The sequence below is a fragment of the Lithobates pipiens genome, unplaced genomic scaffold, assembly GCF_037356315.1.
Source record: "Lithobates pipiens isolate NorthernLeopardFrog02 unplaced genomic scaffold, aLitPip1_a1.2 Scaffold_18, whole genome shotgun sequence".
In the NCBI taxonomy this organism is placed as follows: domain Eukaryota; kingdom Metazoa; phylum Chordata; class Amphibia; order Anura; family Ranidae; genus Lithobates; species Lithobates pipiens.
The window spans coordinates 328,694,887-328,721,905 of record NW_027507758.1 but is presented as its reverse complement, the minus strand read 5'-3'; the positions used below and the strand labels follow the sequence as shown (position 1 = coordinate 328,721,905).

General features: G+C 41.6%; 1 protein-coding gene across 2 annotated transcripts in view; it reads left to right on the top strand.

Annotated features, from left to right (window-relative positions):
* Window positions 1-27,019, top strand: part of RWDD2A (RWD domain containing 2A) — a 36,505-nt gene that overhangs the window by 5,830 nt on the left and 3,656 nt on the right. Inside the window, exon 2 of one of the 2 annotated variants that reach the window (XM_077487323.1) lies at window positions 23,367-23,596. In XM_077487323.1, coding sequence (XP_077343449.1) covers window positions 23,367-23,596 — 230 coding nt within the window. Of the gene's footprint in view, window positions 1-23,347; window positions 23,597-27,019 lie in introns of those variants that run through there. The other variant, XM_077487322.1, reaches the window with a different exon arrangement.

Here is a 27,019-nt window from a genome sequence, read left to right as displayed (position 1 = left end):
AAGGCTTACCTGTAGGTCCAAGAAATATCTATATGGTTTAGGAGATATTTTCCCGAAAACTGGCACCGCTGTCTACGGCGCATGCCCCGTAGACAGCGGCGCGCAGGCACACTGAGCGCGGCATTCTCAGCGACGGAGCTGCCGCGCGTGTCGGCTCCCGTGCGCATGCGCTGGAGTGACGTCATTGCGGCTTCGCCGAATGAAAGCGGCGGAGCTGCGAGACCCCACCAACAAGATGGATGCGGTGGACTACAGGGGACAGCGGCGACTTCGCTGGCTCCTGTGTCAGGTAAGTGACACATAATGGGCTACTATGCGATGCATAGTAGTCCATTATGCTTTGCCTTTGCAGGGAATGAAAGAGGAAGTAAACTCATCAGGGATTACTTCCTCTTTAATGCACATTTTGTGTGCATGCTCTTTACATCTAGATACACACCTACATTTCTTCCTAGAATATTGATTTGTTCTGACCACCAGCCTGTGTATGTACAGCATATGCTTCTCTTTGAACTCATGTTTGAGGCTTTTTTTTTTCTTACTGTGCCCCCAAACACTACCCTATAATATACGATTCTAAACTCCATAATGTCATCCTTTGGAAAAAAAATAATAATAACTTTTAAGCGGCATGAAGAACACATGGGGGTTATTTACTAAAGGAAAATCCAATTTGCATTAAAAGTGCACTTGGAAGTGCAGTCACTGTAGATCCGAGGGGGACATGTAAAGAAAATAAAAAACTGAATTTTAGCTTGTACACGATTGGATGATAAAATCAGCAGAGCTTCCGTTCATTTCAGATCTACCCCTTAGATTTAGAGCGACTGCACTTTCAAGTGCACTTGTAGTGCAAAGTGGATTTGCCTTTTGTAAATAACCCCCATAGTGTGTCAAAGTAGGGTCTTCTTCTTCCCCCCACACTGACAATAGTGGACTCTGTCCCCTTCACAAACACACAGTACTGTGTACAGTGGCGGCCTGACCCCTAATCTACATGCAGGGCGCCTAACACATGGATTTCAATGTTTTTTGTTTTTTTTTAAGCCCGCAATTAGAGCCGGAGGCCCTAATTGGCTTAAAAAAAGGGTGGGCTCAGGGCGCAGAGCACTGTGCCCTGATCCCACCCAGTTGTATGACAATAGCAAATTAATATTTGCTATTGTCTTCCTGATTCTCCTGGCCAATCAGAAAGTGGGTCCAGAGACCCGATTGGCCAGGGAGTCTTAGTGGGTGACGGCGGTGCGAGTGAGGGGGGCAGGTTTATTTGCCCCCCCCCCCCAAATATTGAGCACCAGCCACCACTGACTGTGTAGATAGCACTCTCCTACCTGACATCATGTGTACAGCAGAGTCGAAGACAGCACAGTACTGGATGGGGGGGGGGGGGGGGGGGGGGCGATTACTGCGAGCTACCGGAATTATCCATTTGCCAAAGGCGCACATTTACTGCCACAGTGCAGGCCGGCTGTGCAGAATCATGTGTATAGATTTCGCATTTCATTGTAGGGCCGGGCGCCTAGCTGTGCTGTCATTTGTCACAGCATGTGCCGATCACCAGGTCCCGGGCCAGTGATTAACCGCCCGGCAACTGGCTCAGAGCGTAACCGAACACAGCTTTGTGAGTCTAAACAGCACAGAGCTGTGTTCAGAGACAGTGGATCTAGTTGTTTTTTTTATTCCCTGAAAACAAATAGATCCCCAGTAAAAGCAGCACACAGTAAACACATAAACACTTGTTAGGCACATATTTAACCCCTTGATGGCCCTAGATGTTAACCCCTTCCTGCTCAGTATCATTAGTACTGTAGCAGTGCATATTATTAGCACTGATCACTGTAATAATGTCACTGGTGAGGTCAGTGGCAGTTAGTTCCCACAGAGTGTCAGATTGACAACCGTACCGCTATAAGTCGCTGATCACCACCATAAATAAAAAAAACAATTCCAGCATACTGTATATACCAGTTTGTAGACGCTATAACTTTTACACAAACCAATCAATATACACTGATAGGGATTTCTTTATACCAGACATGTAGCAGAATACTTTTTGGCCAAAATTTATTAAGAGATTTGATTTTTTTTTTTATGGGATATGTTTTATAGCATTTTTTTTTTTTTTTTTAATTGGCCTTTTTTACCCAGTGGTGATCAAATACCACCAAAAGAGAACTCTATTTGTGTAAAATTGTACATTTAATTTGGGTACAGTGTTGCAGTGGTGCAATTGTCAGTTAAAGTAGCAAAATCCTGCATAGCAAAAAATGTCCTGGTCATGAAGGGGGTAAAACCTTCCAGAGCTGAAGTGGTTAAAGTGTAACTAAGCCCTCCTATTATTTTCAGCCAGGGAAGCTGCCATCTTAGCTTCTGTTTGATCTGCAACTGTTATGGTGCTACATGTGATCATTTATGACATCAGACATTTGATGGTTTGACAGTTTGGTTGACAGCACAAGCAAATGTGACAGTAAGCATTCACGACATGCCTTAAATGTATCTGTTTTTTAAACCAGTAAATCGGGAGTCAGTAACCCGTCAATCGCGATCTACCCATCAACCGCAGGCAGCCAGTGGGTTGCTTGCGAAGTTTGCTGATCCTTTCCCTCTGCTGCACATTAATCCAAACACACATGTTCCTGTAGAAATGGCAATGTATGTAAGTGGGTGCTGCAGCAACCAACAGCTGAAACCATAGACAGAGTGAGAGAACATCACCAGCACAACATGGATCACCAAACTGGGTCCAAATTTTTATTCAGAAATCACATTGCTACAGCAGAAGCAACGTTTCAGAGCCTCACAGGACCCCTTCTTCAGACATGACATGTGGTCCTGCGAGACTCCAAGACATTGCTTTTGCTGTAGCAATGTGATTGCTGAATAACAATTTGGACCTATTCTGGAGATCAATGGTGTGTTTGGGCTTTTTTCACACAGAAATACTGCTAATAGTGTAATTGGTGGGCCTATTGTATGTAGGTGCTTTACCATTGAACCCTATATAAAGTAGATTTTGATAAAAGCACATCAAGCAGGACTTTCTTTGACACGCCTCACCTAAAGCATACCGAAAATATACCCCCATTCACACCTGCACTTTTTTATGTGCTATGTGTTTAAAAAATCCTACTCTAACTCACTGCATCTTTGAGCTTTTATGAAAGCGCACCACACAAATATGAGCCAGCAGTTGCAGCACATACTGTATAATGCCCCATACACACGGTCGGACATTCCGACAACAAAATCCATCTGACAGATGTTGGTTCAGACTTGTCTTGTATACATACGGTCGCACAAAGTTGTTGGAATTTCCGATCGTCAGGAACGCGGTGACATAGAACATGTACGACCGGACTATAAAGAGGCCAGTAGCCAATAGCTTCCATCTCATAATTTATTCAAAGCATGCGTGGCACTTTGTCCGGCAGAATTGTCTACACATGATCGAAATTTAAACAATCGGATTTTGTTTTCGGAAAATTTTAGATCCTGCAGACAGTCCCATTCACATCAATGGATACAGTCGCTTCTTCCAATGTGACATCCGTGTGGGTCCCAGAAGTCACAATGTCTTTCTTTGGGCAAGCTGTGAAACTGGGGGGAAGTGGTTGTGTCTGTACAGCCCCTGCGTCCCATTTGATGTGAATGGGACTGTCTGCAGGATCTAAAATTTTCCGACAACAAAATCCGATTGTTTAAATTCCGATCGTGTGTAGACAATTCCGACGGACAAAGTGCTGTACAGACACAACCACTGCCTCCCAGTTTCACAGCTTGCCCAAACGATAGGGAGAAGCGACTCTATCCATTGATGTGAATGGGACTGCCTGCATGCATATGCTTAGGACACCCATGCATTCCTATGAGGAGCAAACAAGGCCCTCGTGTGGGCACCCCCATGTGAATGACACCTAAAGTGGTGGTACCAGGTTCCACTTACAATTAAGAGAGAGTCACAAAAAAGATCACTCCAAGCACTAACAGCTTTCTATGGTCTGTGGCAGAGCTTGTTGAGCAGGATAGAGTCACTTCCAAAGCAAGTGCACTAGCAACAAGATGAGAACAGCTAGTGGCTGATGTACCACAGTGTCTGTGCTGTGCTCAGTCACTAGTGAGTCGAAAGTCCTCTGGGTGACAGGGTAGAGTCTACAGTTTCTAGGTAATGCATTTTGGAGAGCACCTTGTTAAACTGATCTCTACAGTAAGTCCCAACAATTAACCTGACCCCTAAATTAAGCCCTTAAAACCTAAGCTGACCCCTACAGTGAGCCCTTAACACCTAAGTAAACCCCTACATTGAGCTCCCAAACACCTCACATGTCCACCTAAAGTGAGCCCCTAACACCTAAGCTGACACCTACAGTGAGCCTCTAACACCAACCAGACTCAAGGAGCCCTGACTCTTGACTCATACAGTGAGCGCCTAATGCTTAACCATACCCCTAACACCCAATCAGACCCCTATAGTGAGCCTCTAATACCACACCTGACACCTACAGTGAGCCTCTAACACCAACCAGACTCAAGGAGCCCTGACTCTTGACTCATACAGTGAGCGCCTAATGCTTAACCATACCCCTAACACCCAATCAGACCCCTATAGTGAGCCTCTAATACCACACCTGACACCTACAGTGAGCCTCTAACACCAACCAGACTCAAGGAGCCCTGACTCTTGACTCATACAGTGAGCGCCTAATGCTTAACCATACCCCTAACACCCAATCAGACCCCTATAGTGAGCCTCTAATACCACACCTGACACCTACAGTGAGCCTCTAACACCAACCAGACTCAAGGAGCCCTGACTCTTGACTCATACAGTGAGCGCCTAATGCTTAACCATACCCCTAACACCTAATCAGACCCCTACACTGAGCCCCTAATACCAAACCTGACACCTACAGTAAGCCACCAACACCTAATCGGACCACTACAGTGAGCCTCTAATACCACACCTGACACCTACAGTGAGCCCCTAACACCTAAGCAGACCCCTACAGTGAGCTGCTAACACTTAACTTCCCCAATCATAACAGATATTTTATCCCCTAAAACAAGTCCTTGCTTACCCTTCTGCCTAAAGCCCCATACACACGATCAGAAATTCTACCAGCAAAAGTCAGATGTGAGCTTTTGGTCAGAAATTCTGACCGTGTGTATGCTCCATCAGACTTTTGCTGGCAGAATTCCAGCCAGCAAAAGATTGAGAGCATGTTCTCTATTTTTCGGTCGGAAATTCCGATTGTCTGTACAAATTCCAACACGCAAAATTCCTACGCATGCTCGGTAACAATTCGACGCATGCTCGGAAGCATTGAACTTCATTTTCTCAGCTTGTCGTGTTGTTAGTCACTGCGTTCTTGACAGTCGAAAGTTCAGAGAACTTTTGTGTGACCGTGTGTATGCAAGCCAAGCTTGAGCAGAATTCCGTGGGAAAAAACATCCAAGTTTTTTCCGACGGAAAATCCGCTTGTGTGTATGGGGCATAATACTTAACCCTCTTCTGCTGCATATTCTCCTTTTCTAAGGCTGGATACCATTAAACTGATGGTATGCAGGTTCCACGCTGAGGTCCTGGTATCCAAAGATGCTACTTTGAGACAAGTTAAGAGGAAAGATAAAGCTCATTTGCAGAAGTGCAACACTGGAAAATACTGTAATGCCAGCACACACAGAGAATGAAGGGTTTGCTTCCATTTTTACCCTGTGCTAAATACAACGTGTAGGAACTAGCTGATTTGTAGACAGTAGCCACACTTCTCTATGTACCTCTTATTAGTAATAAGTCACAGCTACTGTAACTATGCACTAAAATGTACAGTCAGTAGTGACCTAGAAGCCATCACAGGGTAGATGAACAAAGACCCAGCAAACATACTGTTAATATTTAAGATTGTAAAGTTCATAAAATATATAGTTATAAGAAACCTTCCAGAGATACAGTTATTTCACCAGATGGCATTGTTGCACCTACTTTGTAGAGCAGAAAAACTGGAGCTATACAAAAATGCAGGAAACACATAAAAATGTTGTACAAGAAAGTCATTTATGTATGTTTTCTCTTTTAGACTTTCATACATTAGTGCCACTGATGAGGCTGCACTGATGGGCACTAATGAGGCTGCACTGATGGGTACTGATATACTGCACTACAACATCTACTATGCATGTCTGCAGTCTACAACTTCTACTATATAGCCCCATACACACTATCAGATTTTCTGATGATTTTTTTCCTTCAGATTTATCAAAACCATATAATATGAAGTCAAACCTTAGGAGTTTCAATTTGTATGCAATCAGACAGGCCCTTGCACTACATGGTTTTGGTAAATCTGAAGGAAAAACTCAGCAGAAAAACTGATAGTGTGTACGGGGCTTAAGTGTCTCCAATCTACATCAGCCCTGATGTGATGCCCTGTAAAAAAAAGGCTGCACTGCTTTTGCCAGAAGCGATTAGCCAGGAAACCGCCAGGAGGCTTACCGGCAAGATCACACAGAGTGGGGCTCTCCCACTGAGACACAGCTTGTATATGAAATAGCGGCTGCTATCAAACAAAGATCCGCCTCCTGGACCAGCTCTTATGATAGACAGAACACTGGTCCAGTGCAGGTCCAGGAGAACTTTGTTTGGCAGCGGCTGGCCTTTCATATACAAACTGTGTCATCTGGCAATCCTCATGATTCCTCTCTGTGACCCCTGCTGAATTGATTGGCACTGATGAGGCTGCACTTGTACATACTGATATGCTGCACTGATGAGGCTGCACTTATGGGCACTGATAGGCTGCACTGATAGGCTCTGATGAGGCAGCACTGATAGACTGCACTGATAGGCTGTATTGATGGGCATTGATAAGGCGGCACTGATACGGGCACTAATAGGCTGCACTGATGGCCACCTATGAGGTGGCACAGATGGCCACTGATGAGGCGGCACTGATGGGCACCGATGAGGCTGCACTGATGGGTATTAATGAGGTTGCATTGATGGGTACTGATAGGCTGCACTGACGGGGTTGCACTGATATAGTTTATATTAATATTGTTGTTTATTATTGTAACTTATTTCTGCATAAAACGTTTAAGTGTAATTTTATGAGATAATTTACGAGGGCGTGATTAGGGGCAAGGTAGGGGTTGGGTGGGGAAACTGGTAGCGAATAACTCTTAAAACGATTGTAAAGTCTCATGGTTTTTCACCTTAATGCATTAGGCGGCACAGTGGTGTAGTGGTTAGCACTCTCACCAAGCAGTAAGAAGGGTCACTGGTTCAAATCCCAACCACGACACTACCTGCCTGGAGTTTGCATGTTCTCCCTGTGCCTGCGTGGGTTTCCTCCGGGTACTCCGTTTCCTCCCACACTCCAAAGACATGCAGGTAGGTTAATTGGCTTCTGTCCAAAATTGGCCCTAGTGTATGAATGGGGACCTTAGATTGTGGGCTTCTTGAGGGTAGGGACCAATGTGAGTGTGCAATGTACAGGGATAGGGGTAGACACTCACTCAGGTTGAACTGGATGGACTGGTGTCTTTATTCAACCTTACTAACTATGAAACTATTAGGATGAAAAACTTTCTTTGCTGCAGCTGCCCCACAGAACCCCGTTTTTCTTACCTGAGCTGCCACTGCCTTTGTCCTCATTGGATAGATTGATAGCATGGGAGCCGCTGTCAATCAAATCCAGTGACATGAGAGCAGGGGGGCACTGTCAATGGACACAGCAGCGGGACTTGGGAGTGCACGTGCCCGCACGGGTGCCCTCATGGAAAGTGGCTCTCTGTGGGGGCCCCTTTCAGGCCTCCTGTATCAAGTAAGTTGACTACTACTGTTCTAACCTGTTGACTTGTTTTCCTTGTACAATTGTATCTGCAAATGTATATTTGAATGTTTAGATGGCCATAAATGAACCGGAAATCAGAGTGTTTTAGATCTGCATTGCTGCAATAATCAGCACATGTATGGTGCATGCTTGATTTTCCAGCCTCAATATATATCCTCTCATTTATAGAAGAAAGTTAAAATGTAGTAGCTTGATGGTTGTATAAAAAATCAGATAAGGTCATTTACACAGGGATGCCAAATGTCTAAATGGTAATGCCAGAGTCAGACATCCCAGTTTTTGCATTCATTACAATTATCACATCGAATGATTAGAATCCTGAGAGCTTTTTATGTCTAAATCGGGTTTTGTTTTGCTAAAATGTAAACTGCAAGTATGTAAATAGCTTTGTGATATAAAAAATTGCAACTGGAGAAGAGACCACAGATCCATATACAAACAAGATGTTTGAGGGGCACACCCTAAAAGATGAATAAAAGATGGTGCAGCGACAGATCCATATACACACAGTGGGTATAGAAAATAATCATCCCCATAAAAATAATCCCATTTTGTTGCTTTGCAGCTGAAATGAAGACAGACACCATTTTTGTTTTATCCAGCTGTATTTACTCAGTGCAACTTATAACATCCAAGTGAAAGATAAAATACCAACATGTCATAAAAATAGCATCACTAAGTTGGATAAAGGATAACTCCCTTGTGTCAGTATTTTGTTGAACCACCCTTTGCTTTAATTACAGCCATTAGTCTGCTGGTATACGCCTCTACTAACTTTGCAATATTTGCCCACTCTTCTTTGCAGAACTGCTCAAGTTCAGTTACATTTGATTGTGACTGTTTGTGGACTGCAGTCTTCAAGTCTTTCCACAGATTTTCAATGTGGTTTAAGTCTGGGCTATGACTAGTCCATACAAGGACATTCGCCTTTTTCTCCTTCAACCACTGTATGCTCATTTTTGCTGTGTGCTTTGGGTCATTGTCATGTAGGAAGGTAAATCTTCTTCCCATTGACAACTTTCTGGCATAGGGCAGCAGATTTTTCTCAAGAATTTGACTGTATTTTACCCCATCCATTGTTCCTTCTATCCTGACAAGTTCTCCAGGCCCTGCTGCAGAGAAACACCTCCATAACAGGATATTATCACCACCATGCTTTACTGTAAAAATGGTGCTATCTGGATGGATTTCTGCCAGACATATCATTTGGTGTTGAGACCAAATGATATGTTAAATTTTACTCGTATTTTTTACTTAAATTTACTTACTTAAATTTACTTTACTTAAATTTTAGTCTTATCTGACCATAACACCTTTTTCCATGTGACCTCAGAATTTTCAAAGTGTGTTGCCAAAGCTCCATCATGACTGCATGTTGCCTTTCTTGATGAGTGGCTTTTTCTTACAGCCCTCCCATACAAGCCACATTTGTGAAGAATTTGTGATATTGTTGTCACATACACACAATGACCACTCTTTGTCATAAATCCAACTGCTTCAGAGTTGCTGTAGGCCTCTTAGTAGCCTCTCGGCTCTTTCATCCAGTTTGGAGCAATGTTCTGATCCAGGTAGGGTTTGTGCATTCATCTCCCAACTACTTTATCCCGGAGATCTTTTGACAGTGCCTTGCCACCCCATGTTTGCTTCAGTTGCACTATCAGGGACTGGTATGCTCCAGAAAACCTCTTTTCATGCTGAGCTAATCATAATGACCACAGCTGATCACAGTTGAAAAAGTCACATGGCTTTGTGTGCCATTGAAAAGGTGATTAGCTACACCTGATTGAGTTTACAAGTTATTTTTAGGAGGCGGGAAAGGGGGGGGGGTGATGCTTTTTATGAATCAGTGACCCTGTTTTTAATTTTTTTATGACATGTTGGCATTATATCTTTCACTTGTGATGTTATAAGTACTGAGTAAATACAGCTGGATAAAACAAAAACTGTGTCTGTCTTCATATCGGGCTGCAAAGAAACAAAAAGTGATTATTTTAAAGGGGGTGATTATGTGCTATACCCACTATATATACACTCACTGACCACATTATCAGGTACACCTGTTCAATTGCTTGGTAACACAATTTGCTAATTAGCCAATCACATGGCAGCAACTCAATGCATTTAGGCATCTAGACGTGTTGAAGACGACTTGCTGAAGTTCAAACCAAGCGTCAGAATGAGGAAGAAAGTGGATTTAAGTGATGGACTGGTCTAAGTATTTCCAACACTGCTGATCTACTTTTTTATGATTTTTATGCACAACCATCTCTAGGGTTTACAGAGAATGGTCCGAAAAAGACAAAATATCCAGTGAGCGGCCGTTGTGTGATCGAAAATGCCTTATTGATGTCAGAGGTCAGAGGAGAATGGGCAGACAGGTTTGAGATGATTGAGGCAAGAGTAACTCAAATAACCACTTGTTACAAACAAGGTATGAAGAATACCATCTCTGAATGCAGAACACATCAAACTTTGAAGCAGATGGGCTACAGCAGCAGAAGACCACACTGGGTGCCACTCCTGTCTGCTAAGAACAGAAAACTGAGGCTACAATTCGCACAGGCACACCAAAATTGGACAATAGAAGATTGGCAAAATGTTGCCTGGTCTGATGAGTCTTGCATTCAGCTGCGACATTAAGATGGTAGGGTCAGAATTTGGTGTAAAAAACATGAAAGCATGAATCCATCATGCCTTGTATCAACAGTCCAGGCTGGTGGTGGTGGTTTAATGGTGTGGGGGGTATTTTCTTGGCACACGTTGGGCTTCTTAGTACAAATTGAGCATCCTTTAAACTCAATGGCCTAACTTGTTGCTGACCATATTCATCCCTTTATGACTACAGTGTACCCATCTTCTGATGGCTTCTTCCAGCAAAATAATGCACCATATCACAAAGCTCAAATCATCTCAAACTGGTTTCTTGAACATGACAATGAGTTCACTGTACTCCAATGGCCTCCACAGTCACCAGATCTCAATCTTATAGAGCACCTTTAAGGGTGTGGTGGAACAGCAGATTTGCATCGTGGATGCGCAGCTGACACATCTGCAGCAACTGCGTGATACTATTATTATTATACACAATTTATATAGTGCCAACAGTTTACACAGCGCTTTACAATGTATAGGGGGGTCAACACAATTGCAGTACAATACAAAAGGTACAGGAGGGCCCTGCTCATAGAGCTTACATTCTAAAGGGAGGGGGTGGTGGTACAAAAGGTAATAGCTGCAGAGAATGATTTGATGGGGTGGCTCGGGGACAGTAGCTGTTAGGTGGGTGTGGGATAGGTTTCCCTGAATAAATGAGTTTTCAGGGATCTCCTAAAGGTGGACAGGGTAGGAGCTGATCAGACAGACTGGGGCAGGGAGTTCCAGAGGATGGGAGAGGCTCTGGAGAAGTCCTGAAGGCGAGCATGGGAGGAGGTAACAAGGGAGCTAGAGAGCAGGAGGTCCTGGGAGGAGAGGAGGGGACGATTTGGGTGATAGCTGCAGATGAGGTTGGTGATGTAGATGGGGGCGATGTTGTTGATGGCTTTGTATGTTATGGTTAGCATTTTGAATTTTACACGGTGGGGTAGGGGAAGCCAGTGAAGGGATTGGCAGAGAGGGGCAGCATTCACGGATCAGTTAGTGAGCTGTATTAGTCTAGCAGCAGAATTCATAATAGACTGAAGGGGAGATAGCCTGCTTAAGGGTAGGCCATTAAGGAGAGAGTGGCAATAGTCAATGTGGGAAATAATCAAGGAGTGAATAAGTTGCTTTGTGGTGTCATTAGTCAGGAAGGGTTGAATTCTAGAGATGTTGCAGAGGTTAAGGCGGCAGGATTTAGCCAGTGATTGGATATGGGGACTGAAGGAGAGGTCAGAGTCAGTTACACCCAGGACCCTGGCATGTGTGGAGGGACCAATGATACTATCATGTCAATGTGGACCAAAATCTCTAAGAAATGTTTCCAACACTTTGTTGAATCTATGCCATGAAGAATTAAGGCAGTTCTGAAAACAAAAGGGGGTCCAACCCGGTACTAGCAAGGTGCACCTAATAAAGTGGCCGGTGACTATACAGTATCTCACAAAATTGAGTACACCCCTCACATTTTTGAAAAGATTTTATTATATCTATTCATGTGACAACACTGAAGAAATGACACTTTGCTACAATGTAAAGTAGTGAGTGTACAGCTTGTATAACAGTGTAAATTTGCTTTCCCCTAAAAATAACTCAACACACAGCCATTAATGTCTAAACTGCTGGCAACAAAAGTGAATACACTCCTAAGTGAAAATGTCCAAATTGGGCCCAAAGTGTCAATGTTTTGTGTGGCCACCATTATTTTCCAGCACTGCCTTAACCCTCTTGGGCATGGAGTTCATCATAGCTTCACAGGTTGCCTCTGGAGTCCTCTTCCACTTCTCCACGATGACATCAAGGAGCTGGTAGATGTTAGAGACCTTGTGCTCCTCCACCTTCTATTTGAGGATGTCCCACAGATGCTCAATAGGGTTTAGGTCTGGAGACATGCTTGGCCAGTCCATCACCTTTACCCTCAGCTTCTTTAGCAAGGCAGTGGTCATCTTGGAGGTGTGTTTGGGGTCATTATCATGTTGGAATACTGCCCTGTGCCCAGTCTCTGAAGGGAGGAGATCATGCTCTGCTTCAGTATGTCACAGTACATGTTGGCATTCATGGTTCCCTCAGTGAACTGTAGCTCCTCTGTGCCGGCAGCCCCAAACCATGACACTAACACAACCATGCTTAACTGTAGGCAAGACATACTTGTCTTTGTACTCCTCACCTGGTTGCCGCCAAACACGCTTGACACCATCTGAACCAAATAAGTTTATCTTGGTCTCATCAACCACAGGACATGGTTCCAGTAATCCATGTCCTTAGTCTGCTTGTCTTCAGCAAACTGTTTGCGGGCTTTCTTGTGCATCAGCTTTAGAAGAGGCTTCCTTCTGGAACGACAGCCATGCAGACCAATTTGATGCAGTGTGTGGCATATAGTATGAGCACTAATAAGCTGACCCCCCCATCCCTTCAACCTCTGAAGCAATGCTGGCAACACTCATATGCATATTTTCCAAAGACAACCTCTGGATATGACGCTGAGCAAGTGCAGTTAACTTCTTCGGTCGACCATGGCGATGCCTGCTCTCATCTGGTAACCAACAATGCAGACCTGATCACAGATGTGGAAATGCGAGGCAATTTAGGAAACAGCGATCACAGGTCAATTAGCTTCAGTATAAATCACACAAATAGGAAACATAAGGGGAATACAAAGACACTGAATTTGCTAGAAGATATTAAGTGGGATAAAATCTTGGGAAAAAGAACACAGAGTCGAGATGGGTTTGGTTTAAGAGCATAATAAATAAGGGCATTAGCCAGGGCATCCCTTCAAAAAATACAAGGCTGAGTGATCATCATCAGCATTCAAATTTTACAAAGAATGCGACAAGAAATGTAAGGGTACAATTAAGGCAGCTAAGATAGAACAAGAAAGAAACATAGCAGAGGAGAGCGAAAAAAAAATCTTAAGAAATTCTTTAAGTATATAAACAGTAAAAGAGGGAGGATAGACCATATTGGCCACATATAAGAATAAAGAAGGACATCTGGTTACAATGGATGGTGAGATGGCGAAGGTATTGAATTTATTCTTCTCCTCAGTCTTCACAAGGGAATCGGGGGGCTTCAGTAACCAAAACTTCAATGTTTTTCCTTATGACACATCACAGGAAGCACCCTCATGGCTAACAGAGGACAGAATTAGGAATAGACTTGAATAACATTAATAAGTCACCGTGACCAGATGGCGTGCACCCGAGGTTCCTTACAGAACTCCGTAAAGTAATTGCCAGACCATTGTTCCTATTTTTTATTGACTGGAATGATACCAGCTGATTGGAGAAAATCCAATATAGCACCAATATTTAAAAAAGGGCTAAAATACATCTCTGGTAATTGCAGACCAGTTAGCCTAACCTCAGTAGAATGCAAGCTCTTCGAGGGGATGATAAGGGACTATATACAAGAGGGGGTCGCTCTCTTTTATAGAGTTATAATGATCCTGTGGGTTGGCCAAGGGTGGAGCAACCAACCGTTCATATGCTGCCGTGAAGGCACCAGGAAAGGAAAATTACAGAAAGGTAAGTATTCCATTTTCCTGGTGCCTTCATGGCAGCATACACATGGTAAATAACTCACTACCAGAGAGGGAATGCTAAAGGAAACAGAATTTTTAATTGTCTCGGGGGGGGGGGGGGGGGGGAGGGTCACTTTCTTTTATAGAGTTATAATGGTCCTGGGGGTAGAGAAACTAACTGTACATATGCTGCCATGAAGGAACCAGGAAATTCAATTATTATTAACAGAGACTGGAGTGATGGAGTGGCGACAGCGTAAACTGCAAATCAGAACTTGGAAATGGTAGTTTCACATGTCTGCAGAGCCAGGTTTCCATAAATGGTGCCTACAGGTATACCACCTTTGGTGCTCTACTGGATCTAAGCTGGCTTTTAGAATATTCCAGTGATGTGTAAATAAGCATATATAAGCTGGCTAGAGTTTCTTCTAAAATGATAATGGTTTTGGTAATAAAATGCTGTGAAGAGTACATCTCTAATAGACCATGTGGTTGATTTACTAAACGGGTAGAGCCAGTTCACTTAATATGCAGTCGCCTACTAGCAAGAATCTTTTTTTTTAATTTTCCCCTAAAATAAGTGGGTGTTCAATGTATACACAAGTTCACCTTAATTGCTAACACTCACTCTTCTTGGTAAAACAGTCCCTATTCCTTTTGTAAATCAATCTATGTGCCCCATCTGCTTCAGTCATTTTCTAAAGTATTGGCTCCTAATGAGAGATTCTTCTATATACCACCACAGGTAGAGCAAAAAAATGTCTAGACAAACCCATAAAAGTGTCACATTAGTAGTAGACTAGTTAATTCATTGTATGTGATGCTAAATGTTAATGAAATAAGTATGTACCATTAGCAGACATATTATAGTGAAGTCATTGTCTGAGTATACTCAGTGCTGTCTGTTGTTTCAGTATGGCAAGGAATGATTTGATTACAATAATGCTTCTGTATTGTGAACACCGGTGATTCAAAGCACCATAGAGCAATCCCAAGGCACACACTCTCTGCACACTTTTTATCTGGAAATACCCAAGCCATTCAAATTCATAACTCTATGTTACAGGTCTACTATATTTTTTCTAATAATGTTCTATATTTAACAGTTTTCTATGAATGTGATTACATTTGTTATCTCACCTATAGAAGCTTCTTGCTAATAAACATGTAAGCTTTAGGCCTTTTATCTTTAACCTGTCTTTATTTCTTAGTGAACCACTGGACTGATTTAAAGCATAATTCCACTTTTATGGGGGTAAAGCATAATTCCACTTTTATGGGGGGAAAAAATAGCAAATAAAAAAATATAGCTAAACAATTGCTACAGTGATGTTAGAATTTAATGTGATTAAAAATCGCCTTTCCTTTTCAAACTGTAATTTTCTGTAAAATGCAATTTACTGTGGCAGCCTAGAGGCATTCTGTACACAGTTATGCCACGTACAAGCGACCGGACTTTCCGTCAGAATAAACTCTGACGGTCTTTCCGACAGCGTTCCGACAGAGTTCCGCTGAAGCGGACTTGCCTACACACGATCACACCAAAGTCCGTTAGTTAATTCAATCTTATTTTATTCAGAAAAGAAAGTTGAGAAAGAGAAGTTAAACATCACAAACAATAACAAGATACACCAACAATATGCTTCGTATGTGTCTGAACAAAAACATGTCCATGGTACATATAAATGGATTGAAAGCATGTATATAGAGCCTACCAGGAAACCGTTAATGATAACAATCCATGTTTGGGGGAGAAGGGGAAAAGGAAAAGAGAAAAAAAAAAAAATAAAAAAAAATATATATATATATAGAGATATATATATATATATATATATATATATATATATATAGAGAGATATATACATACATATAGAATAAAATAAATACAGCGTATAAGCTAAAGAACCTTTCGTCTTCAGTACAGCCAGGGGGATCAAAGCTAACCCCTACGCAGAACTCCAGACGAAATTATATAAAAATCTGTAGGAAAAATATTACGTAGGGTTCTTACACCAATTCAGGAACACTAGATAAGTCGAAGCCATGGTACATTAGCTAGATGTATTCCTAGGGGTGTGTGGAAATATATAAAAAAGAAAAAGAATCAGGGACATATAAGAGGGGGCATAGAGATAGGGGACGAGAATCACTCTATCAAGGACCCAGGGCGACGCCGTCCAGGCCATGTTCAGCCCAGGAGATAAACTCAGAGGAATATCGGAACATGGACCATGATGTCCAGGTGAGAGTAAACTGTTCATTTTTTACCACATTCCTCTGCCAACAGACGTTCCAGGTCCCTTATGCGGTCCACCTCCGTAGCCCAGTCCCCAAGGGAAGGCATGTCCGTCGATCTCCAGTGACGGGGGATCACTACCCTGGCCGCCGCCAGGAAGTGTCGTAAAATATATTTTTTGATGGATTTGAATGTACCAGGGAGTATAAATAAGAGAGCCACCTCAGGGGAGGGGTGTAGAGAGGTCGCCATCAGCTTACAGTAAAGTTTGAATATCTGTTGCCAATACTTTTGTACCGGAGGGCATTCCCACCATATGTGGAGCATGGTTCCCCGGGAGCTAAGACACCTCCAGCAGGTATCTGGTACTCCCGGGTTGAAATGGTTTACAGTCGATGGGCATCTGTACCATCTCGTTACCAGTTTAAATCCCTTTTCCTGGGTCTTAGTGGCAAGGGATATTTTGTGCGTCAGGATAAAGCATTTCTGCCAGTCAATAGGAGAGATGGGTGTTGTAGTTCTGTCTCCCAGGCCGCCATAAACGGAGGGAGGTCAGGGGAGGAGATATTGAGCAAGAGGGAGTAAAGTTGAGACACCACATGCATTGGGGGTCCTGCCTGCAAGAGCAGTTCCACAAACCCTGTCGGTTCAGCAAGTATATCTGGATGTAGGAGGTGGTCTGTTGTCTCTGCATCCACTGCATGGGATGTCGGGAGGTCAGACTGGTAGGGGTATCTATCCTTAAAGTGGAATCTGCCTGAAGAACTTGGGCAAGTCTCCTATGGTCTTCTCTTTGCCATGGTCCGAATTTTGATACACCCATAGCTGGAGGAAAGGTCGGGGTCCCAAAGAAGGGAGTCATAGGCCCCATATATTTTGATAAGTCCCGTTTTGGTCAGCATACGGGCCCAAATCTGGATTGTGTGACGAGTAAGGTCGTTGAGGGGGCCCGACCCCCCCCGGACCGTGGGCAAGGTCCATGGAAGGGCGGAGAGGTCTATTGGGTTCATATAACTTTCTAATTAAACCCAAAGCTTGGTGGAAGAGTGATGGAACCAATCTAGTATGCACGTGAGCACTGCTGCTTTATGATACAGGGAGGCGTCCGGGGCTCCGCCCCCCCCCCGATCCCTTGGACGAGATAATGTTTCATACCGTATTCTGGGGCGGGCAGCATTCCAAATAAATTTGGAGAACAGCTGGCGTAATTTCTTAAAGTACGAATTGGGTATGTGGATAGGAACGGTTTGAAACAAATACAGGAAACGAGGAAGAACGTCCATTTTCAAGGCATGCACTCTACCTAGCCATGAGAGCCGTTTTGACGTATATGTAGCTAGATCTGCCTGGGCAAAATTCAGAGCAAAGAGTTGGGACGCGTCCGCCGGTATTTGGATTCCGAGATACTTAATGGAAGAGGAACCAGTTTTGAAGGAGAAAGTAGTCGAGAGTCTTTGTATGTCCGACTTAGGCATGGATATATTAAGGATTTCTGATTTACTATAATTAACTTTGAAATTGCTAACCGCTCCGAATTTTTGGAATTCCAAGTCCGTTAGTTTAGAACGTGATGATGTACAATGGAAAAAAGACTAGAAAAAAGCAGTTCAATATTCAGTAGCCAATAGCTGCCCTTGCGTTGTTTTTGGTCCATCGGAATAGCACACAGATGAACGGTTTTCCTGATAGGAATTGATTCCGTCAGAAAGATTTAAAACACGTTCTATTTCTAGATCTGTCAGAGATTTTGAAAAAAAAAAAGTCAGATGAAGTCCACACACGATCGGAATATCCGATGAAATGATTCTGTCGGACCTTTTCTGCCAGAAAGTCCGGTCGTGTGAAGTCTAAAATCTGACTGGTATCTTAGTGCAGACTTGTGGGAAAATCGGTCAACCAATCACACAAGCAGGAAATTACATTTCTGGGGAAGTTCTGCACACTGGTGAAAAAATTACTAAAGTTCAGTTCTAAGATCCCTGCAATGTACTGTACAGTGATCACCCAGAGGGGATTGTTTTTTTTTTCCTCAAACAAAGTGGAGTTACTCTTTAACCACTTGCCAACCGCCCGCCGTCGTTATACGTTGGGTGTTTGAAGTGAAATATCGTTGTTATAGCAGCAGCTAGCTGCCATAACCCCGGTATCCACTTCTACAGCAGGCGGTTTCAGATAAAAGTGGTCTATGCGGCAAAGATGTGGTCTCTACCGTGAGATCACTTTTATCAGTGGCGGGTGAGGGTCCCCTCCCACCACGCTCCGGTGCCCTCTGCCGCTTACCGGAGCCGCTGGTAGCAGCAGACGCAATCGGATTCTTCTCCCTGTGTGGTATGGAGCTGAGTGAGGGGAAGATAGCCCCCACCTGGCTCCATACCATTGCAGGGCGGAAGTGACGTAAAAACCTCACTTCTGCCCATAGCTCTTAAAGGAACATTTTTATTTTTAATTTTTTTTTCAAACTATATTTTTTTTATTTATTTATTTTTTATTGCATTTTAGTGTAAATATGAAACCTGAGGTCTTTTTGACCCCAGATCTCATATTTAAGAGTTCCTGCCATGCTTTTTTCTATTACAAGGGATGTTTACATTCCTTGTAATAGAAATAAAAGTGACATAGTTGTTGTTGTTTTTTTGTGTTTTTTTTTTTAAAGAACAGTGTAAAAATAAAGAAAAAGTAAAATAAGAAAGAAAAAAATATTTTTTAAGGTGCTCGGCCCCACCGAGCTTGTGTGCAGAAGCGAACGCATACTTAAGTAGGGCCCGCATATGTAAACGTTGTTCAAACCACACATGTGAGGTATCACTGCGATCGTTAGAGTGAGAGTAATAATTCTAGCCCTGGATCTCCTCTGCAACCTGTAGAATTTTTTAAACAATGCATATGGAGGTTAAAAGTTTGTCGCCATTCCATGAATGGGCACAATTTTGAAGTGAGACATGTTGGGTATCAATTTACTCGGCATAACATTATCTTTCACAAAAAAAAAAAATTGGGCTAACTATGCTGTTGTCTTATTTTTTAATTAAAAAAAGTGTATTTTTTCCAAAAAAAGTATGATTGTGCTTAGTGCTTATTGCAAGTCAGAGGGGTTGATTTACTGAAGGCAAATCCATTCTGCACTGCAAGTGCACTGCACGTGCACTTGGAAGTAAAGTCGCTGTAGATCTGAGGGAGTCATGCAAGGAAAATAAAAAACAGCATTTTAGCTTGCACATGATTGGATGATAAAATCAGCAGAGCTTCCCCTCATTTCAGATCTTCCCCTCAGATTTACAGCGACTGCACTTCCAAGTGAACTTTCAGTGCAATTTCAAGTGTGCTTGTAGTGCAAAGTGGATTTGCCTTTCATAAATAACCCCCAATGACTCACAATGTATTGAAGTCAGGATAAAAATAATAGCTACATAGAGGTGTGTGTACTGTGTACTAAAGGAGTTGAGAATCTTGACATAATGGGGGGTCTCTCTATAAAATTTTTGCTGAGTGAATGTCTCAAATATTCACATTGCTGTCTCGAATAATTGCTGTGTTTTGTTATCTGGTGCCAATAATGGGGTCTTTCAAGAAAATACTACAACTAGATGGAACTGGCAGTTATATTAATGGCGACTAGATAGAACTGGCGATCATAGAAAATAAACATATTACATTATTTGTGACAGTTGTGTGAAGGCTTAAAGGCTCGTACACACTATAAGAAAATCGAGTGAGAATTTTCATCCAAAAGAACTGTCGTATGATTTTTGTATAGTGTGTACACAACTTTCGACAGCCGATTCCAAATGGTCATACGAAAATTCCCAAAGGGACAAACTCCAAAATTTTTCTCGTACGGGAACAGAAAAAACGACTTTAGTTTATTGTGTCCCGTTTTCGTATGATTTTCATACAAGAAAAATCAGAAAAGAAAAACTGTGCATGATCAGAAACAAAAAACAACCAAAAAAAGCCTTTATCGTACGAGAATTTTCGTACGAATTTTCATTCATCGGCTCTGATTTGCTCTGAAACAACTAGGAAAATCATTCGCCCGATTTTTTTTAATAGTGTGTATCCTACATAAGATATTTGCTCAGCGACTTTTTTTTTTTTTTAAATAGACCCCAATGTGTATTTGTTTGAATATATCCCTCAGTTATCCAATCGTGCAGACGAAATAAGTAAACCGTAATTGGATTTATACATCATTTGATAATTGCAGTAAATATCAACACAATTTTGTTTTTTGTGAGGAATCTCAACTCCTTTAGTAAATCAGCCCCAGAACTCCCACCTTTTTAAGGCAGGTTAGCAATAGCAGCTCCCAAATTTATATACCGACATGGCCCCTTAACTGCTGCTTTATGTTGTTATGATAGGCAGCGATATGCCTTTCGTCTACCACAGTTTGCATAGCTTGTACATGTGGCATCCAGATAAGGGAATATGAAGGGTTTATTTTGTATAGCAGGTCATTCCATGTGATGAGAAAGTACACAGAGTTTAAAAAGAAAACAGGATGTCCACTTTGCTGCTAGTGTCTTGTGAAGTACAGTATTTCTAGGAGGAAAGAAAGGAAAGATGTGATGCCATGCACTGCTCCTGCTGGGACTTGGTCTTAAGATAATGACATACGGTATAATTTGGTTGGAATCAATTCTGTTGGAAACTGCATACTACTATAACCAGGGCCTCTGTTTTATTCTCATTTCCATGAATATTCTGCAGTCTTCTTGACTTTCTGAGCAGTCTAATTATTTTAAAATTATTTGCACTTCTTTTGCAGGATACTTATTAAATAACAAAATAGTTCCACATGTACTGTATGTGGTTTTCATGTTCTTACTTGTTGTAGATTCTGATATTCTGTTGTGGAGCATTGTACCCTCTTTTGTCACCAGGTCAAACTCACAAACATGGTGACCAACAGAGGCAGTTTATCAATTATATTGCCTCTGACCCTATTTCCTGATTTCACCTACCATACTGGGCCATTATCTGGAGTACAGATCATACCTAAAACTCAATCATATTACCCCTGCCCTTTCCTGATTTTACCTACCATACTAGGCCATTATCTAAAGTACATATCATACCTAGAAATCAATTATATTACCTCTAACCTTTCCTACTTTTACCAACCATACTTGGCCATTATCTGGAGTACAGATAATACCTAGAAATAAATGATATTACCTCTGCCTTACAGTACAGTACAGGTCATACCTAAAAATCAATTATATTATCTTTGCCCTTTCCTATTTTTACCAACCATACTGGGCCGTTATCTGGAAAACAGATCATACCTAAAAATCAATTATATTACCTCTGCCCTTTTCTGCTTTTACCTACCATACTGGGCCATTATATAGAGATCATACCTAGAAATCAATTATATTACCTCTGCCTTTCCTGATTTTACCTACCATACTGGGCCATTATCTGGAGTACAGATCATACCTAGAAATCAATTATATTATCTCTGCCCTTTCCTACTTTTACCAACCATACTGGGCCGTTATCTGGAAAACAGATCATACCTAAGAATCAGTTATATTACCTCTGCCCTTTTCTGCTTTTACCTACCATACTGGGCATTTATCTAGAGATCATTCCTAAAAATCAATTATATTACCTCTGACCTTTCCTACTTTTACTTACCATACTGGTCCATTATCTGGAGTACAGATCATACCTAGAAATCAATTATGTTACCTCTGACCTTTCCTGGTTTCACCTACCATACTGGTCCATTATCTAGAGTACAGATCATATCTATAAATAAATTATATTACCTCTGACTTTTCCTGGTTTCACCTACCATACTGGGATATTATCTGGTGTACAGATCCTACCTAGAAATCAATTATGTTATTTCTGTCCTTCTTTTCTATTTTCACCTACCATACGGAGTCATTATCTGGAGTAAAGATCATAACTAAAAATCGGTTATATTACCATTGACCTTCTTTCCTGGTTTCACCTACTCAGTGCATCATTATTTGAAAAATACATATAATATCTTGAAATCTGTTTTGTTACCTCTGGCTTTCTTTCCTGGTTTCACCTACCATAATAGGTCATTACCTGTAGTGCGGATCATAGCTAGAAATCAATCATTTGTTTCTGTGACCTTCTTTCCAGGTTTTACCTACCATACTGGGCCATTATCTGGAGTACAGATCATACCTAGAAGTTGGTTATGTTACATCTGATCTTTTCCTGATTTTATCTACCCTACTGTGTCATTATATGGCATACAGATCATAGCTAGAAATCAGTTGTGTTACTTCTGACCTTCTTTTCTAGTTTCACCTACCATATGGAGTCATTATCTGGAGTACAGATCATAGCTAAAAATCTGGTATATTACCATTGACCTTCTTTCCTGGTTTCACCTACCATACTGGGTCATTATCTGAAATACGTATAATATCTAGAAATCAGTTTTGTTACCTCTGGTTTTCTTTCTTGGTTTCACCTACCATACTGGGTCATTATCTGTAGTGCAGATCATACATTGAAATCAATAATTTGTTCATGTGACCTTCTTTCCTGGTTTTACCTACCATGCTGGGCTGTTATCTGGAGTACAGATGATATCTTGAAATCAATTACCGTATATTTCCGCTGATCTTCTTTCCTGGTTTCATATACCACATTGGGCCATTGCCTGGAGTACAGATCATAGCTAGAAATTTTGAGATCAGGAGCTAATGTGATTAATGTTTGCTGAAAAAGGTTATAACCATGCCTAAAGTAAACCAGGATAATGGTAACTGATCATAGGATGAAACATACATCACATTCTATGAAAACTGTGTGAAAATGTCTAAATGATAAGCAGATCAGAGATAAAAGCAGCTGAAATTGTATTTAAATCTTGACATTTCTTGAAAAATAAATAAATATGACCCACCCTACCTACCTCCTGAGAATATCTGTTCATAAAGAAGGCTATTACATTAAAATAGGAAGGCAGGAAGGGTGAATACAAGCTCAACTTAACACGAAGAAGCCTTTAGCTGGTAAATCTCTGGACCTACCCATCTTTTAACATGTTCTTTTTTTTCTACTGTCAAGAATAAGAAGATGCGTTTCATAACTTATATGATTTATCTTATGTATGTTATCATAGGTAAGGTTGGAAGAAGCTCTGTTATTACTATGAGTGCCACCTTTAAGGAATGCCTTGAACTTCAGCTACTAGAGATGGAAATGCTCTTCTCTATGTTTCCTAACAAAGAAGACATTATACTGAATGATGCCAAATCTGTTCCCCTAATAAGAAAGTATGTCGAAGGAATTTATCAGTCTCTGCCACCATCTGTTGGATACACGGTGTTTGTTAAGACAGAGGATGAGAAGGTAAGAATTTTTCATTTTACAATAGTTTCTCTCAATCCATATTATTTTATTTTAGGGTCATTTCAAGTCCTTGCAACTTAAATAAGCTTTTAAAGGTCTTAATTTGCCATCTACATTTTAATTCTGGATAGGTGCTGATAATCACCACTGGGTTTTTGCAGCATATCTCCAAGGGACTGCATCAAGGGCCAATCACTCACACGTGATCATTGCATGAGTGATTACATGCAAGTGGACAGCTTCCTGATGCTTTCAATGGGGCTGTCTACTCACTGCTAATTGCAGGGGCCCCTGCTGTGGGTTCTGCAGCTAATCACCATATGGGTGCATTCACTAATGTAAATGCACCCTAAAAGTCAGCCAGCTCATTGAAATCAGTGCACTCCTTATGTGGATAATAGCTTAAATCAACAGTTGATATTATTATTATTATTCAGGATATAATTGAAGTTCCCTCTAGTGGCTAATCTACATATCTCTATATTTTTTACATTGTACAACAAAAATGTGAAAGCTGCTACACGTAAATATGTGAAAGTCATAGCAAAATGGTAAAGGTAAAAAATAAAATAATTTGAAACAATAAAAACCCAAAATTTCAGTTTTTGTATTAGTTATAATCAAGTCCATTAAAAGTTTGACTCCACCTATTGTCATGAAAGTTAAAATGTAAAGATATAATTCGGTAGGAATTAACTTAATACCATTAAGAGGGCACATTGATACTATTATTTTTCAGAAAGAATGTACCTGCATGGAGTTTGCATGTTTTCCCTGTGCTTGCATTTCTTTACTCTGCGTCAGGGTTTCTCAACCAGGCTTCCATGGAAACCTAGTGTTTCTCCAGAGGTTGCTAGAGGTTCCTTGATCAATTTCTGCCTCTCGGATAAGTTCCCACTGACACCATTGATCTTTTGTAGCTATCCGTAAGGGTACAATTCTTTCCAATGACAACAAGTATAACGAGCATTCTTCCCACTGGCCATCACACTACCATCACACTAATGTTATTTCTAGGTTTCCTCTGTGCTGAAAAGGTTGAGAAAGGCTGCTCTGGGTACTCTGTGTGCTCCAGTTTTCTCCCAACCCCCCAACCCTTCAAAACATGCTGGTAGGTTAATTAGCTCCTTTATAAATTGGCCCTAGTGTGTGTTTGTGTGTGTGTGCACGTGTATATGAATGGTATGCAGGTGAGATGGGACCTTAGATCATAAAACCCTTGAGGGCAGAGGCTGATATGAATGTACAGTATGTGAATTGTTGTGTAAATTATTGGTGCTAAATAATTGCCTGCAATATATATTGGGCTGAATATTTAAAGCGTAAGTCCAATTTTGTTGAGAAAAAAACATTCCCCTCTGGGTAATTATGCATATTGCAAGGATTTTAACAAACTTTATTGCAGATTCCCACCTTTTGTTATTCTGAAGAAATCGCAGTTTGCTTCTCTGTTCCCCTGTGCTCAGTGAGTCTAATGGGAGTGGTTTAATAATTACCATATTTATCGGCGTATAATACACGCCGGCGCATAACACGCACCCGAAGTTGCCCATCAATGCAGCCTTATCAGTGTCCATCTGCAGACTTGTCCATCATTGCAGCTTTGTCAGTGTCCATCTGCAGCCTTGTCAGTATTCATCTGCAGCCTTGTCATTGCAGCCTTGCCCCAGTGTCATTTGCAGACTTTAAAAATAGCGCCGCCGAGATACAGCACCGGATGTCCTTTGTATCTCGACGGCTTTTGGCCCTTCTCGGCGTCTTTCGGCCAGTCCTGCCCACTTTCGGCAGCTCTCGCCCATTCTTGGCGTCTTTCATCGGCTCACGCGGGACTGCGAAAGCCGCTGAGAGTGGTCGAAAGCCGCCGGGAACGGCCGAAAGCCGAGAGAGCGGCCATTAGGCTCACAATTGGCAGGGGATCGGTGTATAACATGCGCCCACATTTTTCCCCTGATTTTAAGACTAAAGCTGCTGGGCCTGCATCCGCCGTGCATCTTACCAAACATGACATTTTTGTTGCAGGGGATGCCTGAAATCTGACTTGTTATCTTAGTACAGATTTCTGGAAAAATTGGTGAGCCAATCACCCAAGCAGGAAATTATGTTTCTGGGAGCATTCTGTACACATTATGTGTACAGAACACCGCCAGGTAGCCATATTGCTTTGCACTTTACAGAGAATTACAGAGCTGCAGATTGAAAAGGAAAGGTCATTTTTAATAACATTTGATTAGAATATGACTTGTGTCGCAATTGTATACGCAATAATGTTTTTTTTTTCTTTGCTATGTGAAGATTATTCAACATTTTTTTTTTTTTGCCTCCAAGGATGCTGCTGTAGTTTTAAAGTTGAACTTAAGCAATGATCTGTATGGCCTACTTGCAGTACATTGATTCAACTTGGCACATTAAAAGTACACATATCATACAACTGATGGGCCATTGGGAAAGTTGAAAATTACTGTAGTAGTTGGCATCCACTCAGACCATGCCTTGTATTATTTGAAAACAATGCAATGTGTTTTGTGAATGGAGGCCGTGCTGATCGGGCAACCCCCTGTGATTAGTGTGTAGAGGGGAAGTTGCTCACATAAAACCCTATTAGTACCCAGAAGATTTCGGCTATAACTGTAGTAGTGGCTAACGCTACAGTGATTGTCAGCTTCCCCAGCAGCCCATCAGGTAAGAAATATGCTTCCTTTTATTGTGGTAAGCTGGACAAATGTTATTATGCAATGCAGATCATTTATGGAGTAGTTTAGCTTGGAAGACATTTCAATGGTATAAAGCTTGTTGAATTTTAAAATTTAATGTTCACATTCTTTATCGGGTGGTTGGGATCTGCCTGAGATATGTTATTGAGATCTGTTATCCATTAAAAGTGCTTAATAGTTCTCTAAATACAAATGCTAGCCATACACACTTTTGAACTGAATGAGAGAAATCGAATAGTTTTCGCCAGAGTGAATATACAAATCTATAATATTCAGACAGCTGCAGCATCGGAGACAAATAGTGATGCAGTCACTGTTCAGCCCAAAATTTCTAATGCGGCTCCTTTTATTTTTGTTAATCAGAGTTTAGTGAGCCAGGTGGTGCCAAAAATTGAGGCATGTGTGGCAAACCTAAAGAAAATTTTCATTCCCTGTGTTTTGTTTGTGTGTGTGTGTGATTTTTTTTTTCCCTTTCCTTTTTCCTATGTCACTGCTGGTAGCTACGTAAACCAACTAACCTGCTTAGGAAATCTAGCATTGCCCTACTGTGACCTGCCTAACCATATTCTTTCTGACATCACCGGTAGTCTGACTCTCTCTTCCAGGTTCAGGTAACCTGCCCCCTGGTGATGCATGCAAGCTCTGTCCTTCAATACCATGTCCATCTTCTTCCTCCTGTTGTGCCTGCCCTATCAGCCACGTCCATACTCCA